General features: G+C 35.4%; 1 protein-coding gene across 2 annotated transcripts; it reads right to left on the bottom strand.

Annotated features, from left to right (window-relative positions):
• Nucleotides 1-747: 747 nt before the first annotated feature.
• LOC102805204 (sodium- and chloride-dependent glycine transporter 1-like) lies at nt 748-10,648 on the bottom strand. Of its 2 annotated transcripts, XM_085496606.1 has the most exons (15): nt 10,400-10,648; nt 10,168-10,222; nt 9,370-9,556; nt 9,106-9,237; nt 6,809-7,085; nt 6,475-6,607; nt 5,622-5,756; nt 5,089-5,192; nt 4,360-4,484; nt 4,025-4,137; nt 3,626-3,757; nt 2,998-3,097; nt 2,306-2,406; nt 1,432-1,605; nt 748-1,114 (listed from the first exon to the last, which is right to left on the bottom strand). In XM_085496606.1, the coding sequence occupies exons 4-15, from the start codon at nt 9,206-9,208 to the stop codon at nt 980-982; spliced, it is 1,632 nt and encodes a 543-aa protein (XP_085352732.1). In that variant the 5' UTR covers nt 9,209-9,237; nt 9,370-9,556; nt 10,168-10,222; nt 10,400-10,648; the 3' UTR covers nt 748-979. The 2 variants fall into 2 exon arrangements, with proteins under 2 accessions (XP_085352732.1, XP_085352731.1); XM_085496605.1 differs by lacking the exon at nt 10,168-10,222.
• Nucleotides 10,649-13,571: the final 2,923 nt, after the last annotated feature.

Below are 13,571 nucleotides of genomic sequence, written 5' to 3'. Positions count from 1 at the left end.
TAGTGATCAAAAATCAGAATCATACGGAAGAATAATGTGTCGGTGCCGACATAGTCACGTTTAAATTGATTAGTTAGCTCGTCTCTGAAGATAGGGTGTGCACACACTTTAGTGATGTCCTCCCTCACCCAGCCTGTTATGAAGATGTCGACGGCTACGCTCTAAAAATACAGAGAGGGCACGGTATCACACGCCGACGATTTCCTACCCATGGCACTGGTCACTGGTGGTGTGGGTTCTTTCAGTCATAATGGGAAGGGGTGTGTCCCAATTATTTTTTACCCCATCCACACCCAACATTGTGTTGGTCTGATTTCAGTGCTGCAAAACGCATGCGCAGTACCACACAGTGATGTCATACAATATATATAACAGGTAAGGGTTCAAAATATACACGGCTCTTTTGTCTATGAAACAACAAGCGGCTCCCGAATACCACTTGGATATCCATTTATATACCATCTGGTGTGAAAAAGATACCCCAGTCACGGCCAGGTGACACATGCTCGTATAGCTTTTTTTATGAAAGACCCCCCCCCCCTCCCTCCGGACACTGGTACGAAGAGTTACGACATCGATCGACCGAATAGCAGTGTTATAAATTACGCAATAATAAATCGATAAAATCATAAATCACCATGACTAATTCCACGCTCTCCTTGCAGGAACACAAAGACGCACTGAGAATAAACGCATGAAATCAGGGCATCATTTGTTTGTCAGTTCAATACTGTTCCACCAGTCTCCGACCATTGAATGTTAAAGTTTATTTAGTCAATAAATGGAAACAGAAATAAACATTTTAATGTCAATTACAGTGCATGGTTAATCTAATTAATATTTGAGCTAACGATATTATATATGACATGTTTTCATTATTTTGAAATGATATAACTAATTACACCCAGTGCACCTATAAATCAATGTAAACATAAATTTGTCATAGTACCGCATTGTATGGATCTCACATACGGATACTCTACATGAACGTCTCCTGTTTTGTCTGTACTTCATTCCCAGGGACATTATCTTTCAGTGGTTTATAACGACCGGTTCGGTACTCATCGAGGGCAGGGCCCCAGTCGGCAGTTGGCGCCAGCAATGATTTGAAGCGCTATGAAAAAGACACAAAAATGACATGCATTAATTAGCAACTAAATTAACAGTACACACATGTTAACATAGTTTGTACTAGTACTATGAATACCAGATCACAGCATTCGCAGCATCTAAAATCACACACGGATTTGACCACAGGGAGCCCAGGAACTATAATCAACTGTAATACGCAGTCTCTATGAGCGGGGGGGGGGGGGGGGTGTATCGGCTGGTATCCAGTGTAAGAGACTGCGTATTACAGTTGATTATAGTTCCTGGGCTCCCTGTGGAATGACAACAATTACAATCTGAATTTATCCCAAAATAGCTCACCTGTGTAAAGGTGTCTCCTTCAGACGATGTATAGTACTCAATTACCATCCATAATGGAATCATGGAAACTGATGACAACGCCAGAATCCAACCTATAACCTGGGCCCATACTGGATACACGTAATCGCCATAGTATATTGGTACATACCCAACAACTAACATTACAAGGATAAACTGTAACACATAATGACGTCATCAGTCAACAATCGAAAATGTAAATGTACACACTGTGTTTCACTATGCAGCTATCGCTACACTGTCGTTCTTTGAAAGCTATGATTTTAAAGGGCGGTAGTCGTCGCGCCACGGATGCGCGAGATATATGGGTCTCATATAACCAAAGATGACGACTTTGACTGTTGTGCAGATCAACGAGTACAAACTGAGACGTTTCTAAGCTTTAATTAGGTAATTTGTTAGGTGATTGGAAGGTATCGAAGGAGTCGCCAGCGGTATTCAGTGGAAGTCGCGCCCAGGTCAATCCTCATACTTGTGATTTCCATTTGAAGAGCGCAGTGGATTGTGGAATTATCAATGTTTATCAAAACAAATGTCGCACATGCGCAGCGCGACGACCACCGCGCTTAAAATAATATAATACATCATATTATATTCGAGTGTTTAATCAAGCAGTATATCAAAATATAACCAAAACATATAGTAAAGTATGCACTAAAAAATTCGTCGTTTTCCACCTGTACCTCGCAATATAACAAATAGAAAAATATTTGAGTCTGTCACGGTGACCGCTTTAGTAAAAGTATGTACCAAAGGATATCACACTTACAGTTCAATGGAATCGTACGGGAATATGTTTTACGTCGTTGAATACATAACACACATATATACATATGAACACAATACGACAACTTACTATAATAATACACGGTGTAATGGCCATCCAGCATAATTTCCACCATATAGATAATTTGAACGGTAACATCATGTGAATATCATCATAGAAGTTATTGATACCTATGAAGAGAAATACCCATGAGTAATACGTGTTGTTGCATTCGTCATTGCACAAATATTAGTAGACACAGTAATGGGTAATATTTAAAGGGATTCAAATGTATAAGTAGATATCAAAATATGTTAGTTAATGTTGAAGGAGAATTCAAGGATAACCTTTAGCTAAGTATGTGTATGTGACTACACTTTGAAAAGGTCTATAAACAGAGCTATTGCAGTATCCCTGTCCGGTTTGCTTTCTGTTACAACATGGTATATTCTTATTTTGACATTAAATATTGACAGATTTTCATCACTATTCATGCAATAAGTACATTTTTCCAAGGACACATGCACTGTACACTTATGTAATCTGAAAGCAAAAATTAGCGACACATTATCACGTCACTACGCGGTGTGGATGACAACCCTAAAAATGACTGAATTTTGAATCCATCTTGATTTAAAAATAGACCTGTTTTTCTTTTTAGCGATAATTTCATACATATATATTATTTTTTAATAAATTAAAGATCGAGAGTACATACACCTATTGACATATGATAATATTGCATTGCAAGAATTGAATCATAGAATGCAGTGTTGCCTTACCGTAAATAGCGACAAATACGAAACATTCTATCAAAGCAATGATAAACAGACCAACTAAGCTAATAAACCAATCCATGAGATGCAGTATATAATTTCCACCCTGAAAATCACAGTATAAACACTAACAATTATCATAGCGCCATCACACCTATAACTGGTGTTTTGAACTAGATTGAGATAACTAATTATTCAGTAGCATATGTGTCACGTGGTATTTTTTGTTCGAGTACGTTATCAAATCCGTTAATAAATACACGAATATTCCTCCAAATACATACCAAGGACACCACCACACGGCAGCTGAATGTTTTTGTTCAAAACACCGCGGAATGCAGTTAACGTCGTCACTTGGTGTGTTTTATACGTACAAGCCAGGGAACGTGTTATGAACAAACTTGCCGACGTAATCTTACAAAATGTCACGATCACTATAAACCCACACGTTGTCTATTATTACACATGAATATGTTTACGAAATTTATGAGTCACTCAGTATAGATAAGGATGATAATATTGATGTTGGTAAATAACTAAACAAATACACACATAGAGAAAGATCATTTGTGGTCTAAGCCGATATTTGAAAGACAATTATAATGTATTATTATAATCTATGGCAGACACATACCGATGTAGTCATAGGTAACCCAAGTAGAAATGAAATCATACAAACAGTTAACATAAATAATGTTTTCTTTGGTCGTAGAAAATGTGGGAACTTATCCATAAAAGCACTAGCCACGTTTTCAACCATGACAAACTGCAACACAATTAAAATGTAATTAATGGCGTGTTTAACTATTGATGATTTTACATATTATATGTTTGTTATTGTGGTGGTATAAAGTGACATTGACAGTGTGCAGTGTCCATCACTTTCCAAATCTGGTATGCAAATAGTATGTGGATAAAACTGTAACCATAATTAAACAATAGGTACCCGTAATCATAGAAATAAAAACATAATGTAACGCTACCCTATTAAACCACGATACATGTGCGTTAGTATATATACTTTATCACTCACCTGACTATCTAAACCAACGGTGAACATCATCAGAAAAAACAGAGCTGACCATAGAGGTGAGAGCGGGATACGCGATAAAGCCTCTGGGTAAACGACAAAGATAAGACCTGGTCCTGTAATGCAAGGTAGTTCAGACGAATACAATATAGTGTTAACCATGCGTTGATACATGCTTACAGTGATGTACCGTGATGAGTTACTCTAATGTACAGCACTGCATGCACTAATGACGACGTGGAGTTGCTGGGGAAATATCTAAAAAGTGAATGGTCCAACATATATTGAAGTACGATGTCACATAGACCACGAGTAGTGACATTAAAATTCTCAATTACCTGCTTGTACAACCTTGTCTATTGGTACACCAGCTTCGTTGGATAGAAATCCAATAATCGAAAACACAGCAATGGCACCAAATACACTGGTAGCACCATTTACGATTGGCACCAGTAAAACATCTCTAGAATAACAACGAAGAAATGCAATTAATCATTATGCTATAGCGGAAATAACTAAAGACAACTTTACCAGGTTAACGCCCGATATCCAAGTCAACATGAGAAGTGTCGATAAGCCCTGAATAAGATAGATCAGACTAGAATTGCTTATCAGTTTACATTGCAATATCAAATATTATTATAATGCAAATCAGGAAAATAAAAAAAAAACAGAGAATACACCCTCAGACCGTGATAAATCCAATCACTTATCGCCATAACATATTCGGTAGCTAATAGAATAAATAATCCACGAGTCTTGTGACAATGATGTGTCGGATTCGACATAGAGTGATTATTATGACGTCATCATAATAATTGTATTGCGAGTGGTACTGGGAATGGTACCAACACGACCAAAGCATACAATTTATGGGTGACCATTGTGATCATTGGATTGATAAGGGAATAGTTTAAGTCACAACTAGCCAATTGTTCTACAAAATCACGTTTTATGCTTGATGCTTGTCTGAGCTGCAACGATCTATTGAATAAGTACCAATACGTACTGTACGCATATATTATCACCCAATAGGTTATAGACTGAAGTCATGGGCAAAGTCTTACCTGCGAAAGTTGTGATGGAATTTGTTGTAACTGGCCATGGTTATTAAACCTCCCCAAGCAGGGCCTAGTGAGAAAAATACTTGGGTAGCTGCATCACCCCATACCTAAAACAAAAGGTACAGTAAGTTTTTGTTCCCAGGAATATAAATTTTTATGGATTCTGTAAAAAGAAGTTTACATATAGAACAACTTTGTGAGGCAAAGTTATGATGGTATTGTGGTTACAGAACCATAACAGTGTTTGCAATAATAACCAAACATTGTTGCTGACTCCACGTAACGTTTGCAGTATGTCAAGAAAATTAATTATAATTATTACAATACAGACTATTAGATAAAGTTGAAATAATCCAACATCGATATTATATAGTCTTGTCTGCAATTCAAAATGTTAAAATGTTTCAGCATTCTGTAGCTGCCGCATATGATTGTTTATTATTCATTTTACTAATTTGCAGCTAACGAGACTTGAGCCTGAAATAACCTCTCGAAAGTTGTCATAAAGTATCGAGTGTGTGTGTAAAATTAACTACCTTAGGAAAACGCAGCAATTCCCATTTCGGAATAAAAAGAAATTTCAATCCCATTGAGGACCCAGGCAGAGTTACACCACGTATGATAAGTATTGTTATCACTACATATGGAAACGTAGCTGTCACATACACAACCTGTGAAGTTACAACATAACATAATGGACAACATTAATGATGTTAGGTTGCATGTGCACTATTGGTATCTACTGCTAGATGACTTAATGTGCCAATGTTACTGTATAGAGTAATGGTGTAACTGGTAGTAATCATGTCGCGAACATTGTATGAAACAAGGCGATCATTGGCGAATTGACCGAATAGTCAGAGCTGTAATTATTGCGCGCTAAAGCGACAGTGTAAATATTTGAGTGTTATCACGTGGGTGGACGTCAGTCGGCGGTGTGGATGAAAGCCCCCCAAAATGTTTGTACTTGTTGTTTTCAGCGATCGAAGGGAGAAGTATACTAAAACCTGATGATATTATCAATCGAACGACTGGTGTGATTTGTGCTTTCTAACGTACTTTAAATGACAGAATTTGTGTAAATCGACAGCGGGACATCGGAAAACAGTTCTGACTGAAATAAAATTATCAACTGGAAAAAAATGATTATTAATGACATCCCCGACGCACCAGGATTTGTATTTGTATATTTTATCATGTCTGGATTGAATGGTGTCTATGTGGCAATAACTATAACTAAATAAATATAGTTCACTGAGACAAACATTGTATGAAAAATCTGTGCGATATATCTATCGCTAAACAACGTAAGACTCATTCACACTGTATATTACAATCAGAACACGTTTGACACGGTATGTGTTACATAAATATAATGTAAATAATTACCTTCCCAGATGACTTGATACCTTTGATGAGGGCGAAAAAGATTACAAACCATGAAAGAAGTAAAATTATCACCAAATCCCAATTCACCGCACCCAGATCATCTATTCCACTTGAAAGTCGAAGCACGCGCTCACTGCAATATGTACGGAGCAACATGGTCAATTGGCTTTCAATACTTTCACAATAATATATGTGTACTACCAGACTAATTATTTTACTTGCAGATGTACTCAGATATACATTTAGGCTATGTTCTTTTCACTTAACTTACCTAACTAACATCCACATAACATGATTAATCTAATGTAATACAATACAATACAGTTTCACTTACTTCCAGTAGTCCTCAGCTGGGGTGATTGGTTTTACATCCGACATATTCGTGAAGTTGAAGGCAAATGACGTGTTAACAAACAGAGTGTCGTTGGTGGCGTTTCTCTGATCCTGCAGACTCAAACATGCCATGGTATTCCATGCATTGTCGCAATCATCCCAAGGTACACCGGGCAGGGCGGTAAAAGAAGCGATGAAGTAAAACAGTATATACATGATGATAACGTTATAGTATATAGTGGTTAAACCTGTTAAAATGATCATTCCATAGCCAGTACCTATTAATGATGAATAAAGAATACTAATACAATGCAGTCGTCACTTGATGTTTGCAAGATATACAACTTATATGATATTGACAATTGTAGTGAAAGCTTTCATCAACTATATTGTATGTTACAGAGTGTAGCCTACAGTTTGCTCAGTTTATTGTTTCTCTATGCTGCGGTTTCCTTATGCTCTCTATCACAAAAATGAATAAATATTGCACTCGTTGCTAACTGTGATCTTGTTTATCTTAAAATAATTGAATTACAGTAATATTAACATACTAACACGTGACATATTGTTTTTAAGCATGTATCAGAAAAAAATGTTATGTTGATACTATTGGGTGGGAATGTTTTGGTCCGAATGAAGAACCGTCACAATACTGGACTAATTTAAGTTCCAGGCCCTCTTCACAAACCAAATACTCCAGGACCTTCTTCACAGATACAATGCTCCCAGACCTTCTTCACAAACATAATACTCCCATACCTTCTTCATAAACATAATAGTTCCAGACCTTCTTCACAAACATAATACTCCCATATCTTCTTCATAAACATAATAGTTCCAGACCTTCTTCACAAACATAATACTCCCACACCTTATATACAAACATAATACTTCCAGACCTTCTTCATAAACATAATACTTACAGACCTTCTTCACAAACATAATACTTACAGACCTTCTTCACAAACATAATACTTACAGACCTTCTTCACAAACATAATACTTACATACCTTCTTCATAAACATAATACTTACAGACCTTCTTCACAAACATAATACTCCCAGACCTTCTTCACAAACACAATGCTCCCATACCTTCTTCATAAACATAATACTTCCAGACCTTCTTCATAAACATAATACTTCCAGACCTTCTTCATAAACATAATACTTACAGACCTTCTTCACAAACATAATACTTACAGACCTTCTTCACAAGCATAATACTTCCAGACCTTCTTCACAAACATAATACTTACAGACCTTCTTCATAAACATAATACTTACAGACCTTCTTCACAAACATAATACTTACAGACCTTCTTCTCAAACATAATACTCCTTGACTTTCTTCACAAACATAATACTCCCAGACCTTCTTTACAAACAAGATACTCCTTGACCTTCTTCACAAACATAATACTCCCTGACCTCCTTCACAAACATATTACTTATATACCTTGTTCACAAATATATATACTGGAAAACAAAATACATTTCACTATACCAATTGAGCAAACGTATTAAGTCACATACCTACTGGATACATATAGTACCATTGGTCGATCTAAGAATTTTCGAGAGGTATAATATTTTTCTTAAATCTTACAATTGGCTCGTAGAGGTAATGCAGAGTTAAAAATCTCATTTGATTAACCACCTTCTTCTACATTTAATAGTGCAATGATTCACTGGTCTGAATACGGAATGACGCATATATACGAACGAGACAACATGAGTTCAAGAGGTATGTGACTACTGTATAGCGATATGCAAATATGATTGGATACACTATCTGACAACAGATAGCTGTGTTCAGACGACGTTTTGGTGTGATGTGTGATGCACACTTGTGATTTAAAATATAGTTCAGTCGACATCGTAGTCTCCCAGCACAGTGACAGTGACGTTTCACGAACTGCATATCGCCGAGTTTAGTGCAGATCTGTAAATAATATCATTGTGGCCGTCGTGTATGCTATAAAAACACTTTCATATTTATACCACCTTTTTTGTTTCAGCTTCAATCGTATTGTGTACTTCGCCTTAAAAATGATATATGTCATTCCGTGAGATTATGTGATGATATGATAACATTGATAATATCAATAAATTATGTATGTAATCCAGTAAGTTTGTGAGTATCAGCAAATGCCACCATCCTGGGCTATAATTTGACAATACTTATGGAAACGATCATGAAACGATTCAAGTATTGTGCTACATAGTAAGAAAAACAAAGTTGGCAACTTTACAAACAATGTAAATGACAACATACCGTCTAAATTATTTTCTTACCTCGAAATAGTCGGGATATTTTCCATGCTGTAATTGGCCCTTCACTGGCAAACTGACCGAAGGCAATCTCTAAGAAGAACAGCGGCATCCCACACAGAAACATAAATATCACATACGGGATGAGAAATGCTCCTGGAATGAGATAATAGTAGATAATAGTATTCATATATTCAGTAAGTTTTAAGCAGTTTGTCACTCAGTCACAATCATTCATCAGCAGTATAATGAGTCTCTCGTAAATTTATGAGTAATCAATAGAGTTACCTCCTCCATTGCGATAGCATAATACCGGAAATCTCCAAATATTACTTATTCCTACTGCATATCCAATGAGAGACAATATGAAATCCAGTTTACCAGACCAATTACCCCTTTCCTTGTTCTCGTCTTTATTGTTACTGTCGTCACGTGGAGTTTGTTCAATCGAGATCGGTGGATTATGTTCGGACGTCTGAATTAAAATATGTACAATTTATTTTCATTATTTCCTTCATCTCTATAGTATTGATAATACAGTTGTATATATACTTTTTTATCATGCAATTGAGTATTTTTCAGTATTTACTAGACTATCAATATTTATTATATATTCACATCAAATTCTATACTATCCAACATTCGGAAGAGTGAACAGATGTCTGTTTTTTCAAGTGACTATTAGGTCAATATACATTTATCCCAACGATCTGATCATACTACATACTAACATCTTTGTCAGTTTGTTATATTTAAATGTATTGATTTTTACTGTAGATGTTTTTTGGATGTGATGGTATTTTGGGTGTGATGGTAAGTAATTTTGCGTGATTTCTACACACATGTATGTCATTGGCAGACATTGGTATCACGTGCTTCACCGTGTTCTGATTAATAGATTTGCAATCCTTAATAAGTGAATTATAATGTTCAATTTGAGAAATGTTCGCATTTTGGTCATATTATGAATATTGATAGGCAATATTGACCACGTGAATTGTGTCCATGACAACCATATTCTAGACAATTTAAAAGGCTTAGCGATATTGTGGATTATATAAATATACAGGCATAGAATTCGCTCACCTGTTCTAAATTTAGACTGTTTGAATGTACAAATAAATTGAGGAGTGTTATTCCACTATAATTAAAATACAATATTATATTATATTTTCATATATTATTTCATATTATTATATTTATTATACTATATTCTTACTTGTTTTGTCAGATTGTTTATATCATTAAATTTATTTGCATACAGCCCAGGAGTGATATTTTTGTTATACCCCCAAACTGTGCGGAAAATATGACCTACCTTGTAATCCATCTTATTATTTGGGTTCCCCTCAATCCACTTTACAAATACCAATATTGTAAAGACACAGTTTATATGCTCGTTCTATGCTCAATCAGGTTGTCACTTGAAGAGATGTGTGTGTTATCTAGAATCCTTGCATCAAATGATGTTTTCATTTGTGATAGTGCGCTTATTGTTGTACTGACTATGTAGGCGTGGTATTTTGAATAATGACGAATGCTTTGTTCTGCAATGCTACTCTGACCTACGTCAGATGTATTTTTACAGTTTATCATGTCAGGTCACATGACATATTGATGATTACTGCGTGATATATAGGAACATGCCATGATAGGCGTTTGCTGTTCTCAGTAGTCTGAAGATAATATTCCTGGATTTTCAATAACAAAAAGCAAATCATGGAATGAAACTGAGCAACATCATTCTGTTTATAGTAGGCGGAGTAGTCCATATAATGTCAGTCATTTCCACGAACATCGTAAGGGGATAATTTTCGCAAGTGATATGCATATATGCCAATAAATGTCTCTGATCTTTCAAATTTAGACTCATTGCTTTGCAATTTACAGCAGTTGTAACCAACTAGTTGCCCATTAAATTAAATTAAATATTCTAATTACTGTGGAACATATCCACACAAAAGTTTGATTTGATTTGATTTACCCAGGTAATGACCATAGGCATTAGTTTTGGCTTCGTTCATCGTGCCATTTTAAAGTTCCAATTTTGTTGAATGTTGAAGGGTCGGCAATTACTTGAAATTATACACCATGTTCTCACTACGAATAATCAGACCGCTCTAATTTACACGGGCTATAACTGCGTTGTCACAGTGTATGGCAATACCACTCTGAATATAAGAGTGGCCTAGCAGCACATACACCGATGTGAATGAATGAAATATTTCACCAAAACAAGTTTGAAAAACAACATTAAATGTAGAAATTGTACAGTTGGTAAATTATATATATATATATATATATATATATATATATATATATATATATATATATATATATATATATATATATATATATATATATATATATATATATATATATATATATATATAATGAATTCTACTTAGAGTACTTTCCTTTTTTGGTGGGATTACAAATATAGTTCACCAGAACTAGTCGGGTCCATAATTTCATAGTTTAATCACACAAATCTTTAAATAAACAATTACAAATCAAATATTGAAGAGATATTTCTTTTTAACTTTGCTTTAAATATGTGTCTCTTAATGATGGTTCTAAATGCATCACGCAATGAGTTCAAATATTTAGACTGTGTTGGTTGAGTGTAAGATTCAGTTTTGGAGTATAATAATTCAAGCTACATGCTAAACGGGTTTGATAATTATGGGACAATGGGTCCAAATATTTGTAAATATCATGTACAAAATAGTTATTACTGAGATAAAAAAAAAATAGGTTTGTAACTTGCGAGTTGAAAAAATGTCTAGTATTTTTAGTTTTCGGAAAATAAAAGCAGCATGGGAGTACGAATCAGAGAAAGTGATGAGGCGAACTATATTTTTTCCATTCATGTACAATGATAATGCCTGCATGTGGGTTTATAAAGTTCAAAATAACATACGCAATCACATGTCGTGTTTACCCAAGTCGTATGGGGGAAGTTACTAGTTCAAGAACTTCAAAAAAATTTACTGACAAATAATTTTATGATTTCTTAGAAAAGCGGAATAAAATTGGCAATTTTCCCTGTTGCGTTAACTGCGGTTGTTGTTTGCGGTTTTCTTGAAGTTAAATTGTAATACGATAGCTGTAGGTTTATAGCTCTTTATTTGTCCATCCTTTGTCCCATGACATTATCCTCTACAACATAGTAACACATTTTTGAGTGCACAACAACGTTGTTGATAGATGTCACAATCTCAGTGGATGTTGTCAAAGTCAAACCTGGTTCACTGACCCTATTTATTAAAATCAACGAAATGGACTTTTTACCATCTAACTCTCCCAGCTAATTTGGGACAAGGTTACCTGAAGTGATCCATACAACCACATGAATAACATTTTCTGTTAGAATAGAAAGACAATATATTGTCGCTTCATCGGCGATTAGATAGCATGTTAGTTACGCTTTTTAACTGAGTCATCATTGTTTCTATGGAAGGGCTCAGTGCTGACATATAAGCATATAACATAACAAACATACTTCTACCAAATTGGGACTCTCTAAATTCCCATCTTCATGTCTAAAATCATATTTATTGCATGACTGATTGTTAATTGTCATCATGACTGTCACACGCAACGTAATATTACCGTAATTGGTATAGTACAGGTGTGATGGTTCAAATACCAAAATGGCAACAGTAACAGAAAGACTTCCCTGGCGGCGATGATAAAATACGAACACGGAGCCAACAGATGAGGTTTCAACTGGTACTGGTATTATTATACTCTGCAAATATCAAGTACAATAACGCGGTAAAACTCCACTACTCCAATAACTAGATACTTAAACTCCAATACAATTCAACGAGATCTCCGATCTGATCTCAGTGCTGAACAACTCCCCTATATATACCCACACTGTCTATAAATAGACCATTACATCAGCATACATAATGAGTCTGGAACTTACTACAAATTTCTAGAATGTTCCATTACATTCTATTGCCTTCTACAGTGTCCTATTACCTATTCAACCAACTTCTAAAAATTCCACCCAGACACAGTACGGTTCTAGAACATTCTCAGTCACACGGAAGTGGTAAAAAAGTCGTATGCGACAATGACTGTCATCACAGTCAGTGCTTATGTGTCCAGTCTTCTGTTTAAGTGATTTAACATAACGATGGCTTACTTATACATATGCTCTTCTAGGACGTCTACATAAGCCTACATTGCCAGGGACAATACCATAATATCTGGTGAGGCATACCTTTTGTCCCGCAGTGTACGACTACGATCACGTTCGTAGTATCCAGGTGGTCGATCATAAGAATGCTGTTATTTATTGCCATAATAATGGAATACTTGGATAAATGTTTGCAAAGTTGCTGAAAAATTCAATACAAATATATTCTAGAAAATCAACTCAACGTAACAAACAAACAAACAAACAAACGGAGAGTGAAAACAACATTTTCCATTGAGAGAAATATTCAACAGAATTATGCTGGATAAAAAAAAGA

Source organism: Saccoglossus kowalevskii, chromosome 3, assembly GCF_978046115.1.
Source record: "Saccoglossus kowalevskii chromosome 3, keSacKowa6.1, whole genome shotgun sequence".
NCBI lineage: Eukaryota > Metazoa > Hemichordata > Enteropneusta > Harrimaniidae > Saccoglossus > Saccoglossus kowalevskii.
Note: the sequence above shows the minus strand (reverse complement) of the source record. Positions and strands in the feature narration are given on the sequence as shown.

Bases quoted from the DNA above. Each gene is read 5' to 3' on its own strand.
- LOC102805204 (XM_085496605.1), bottom strand. The intron at 4,485-5,088 runs GTAAGACTTTGC...TTGTTATTCTAG, and splicing joins TTCCATCACAACTTTCGCAG to AGATGTTTTACTGGTGCCAA. The intron at 2,407-2,997 runs GTAAGGCAACAC...TTCTCTTCATAG, and splicing joins CGTATTTGTCGCTATTTACG to GTATCAATAACTTCTATGAT.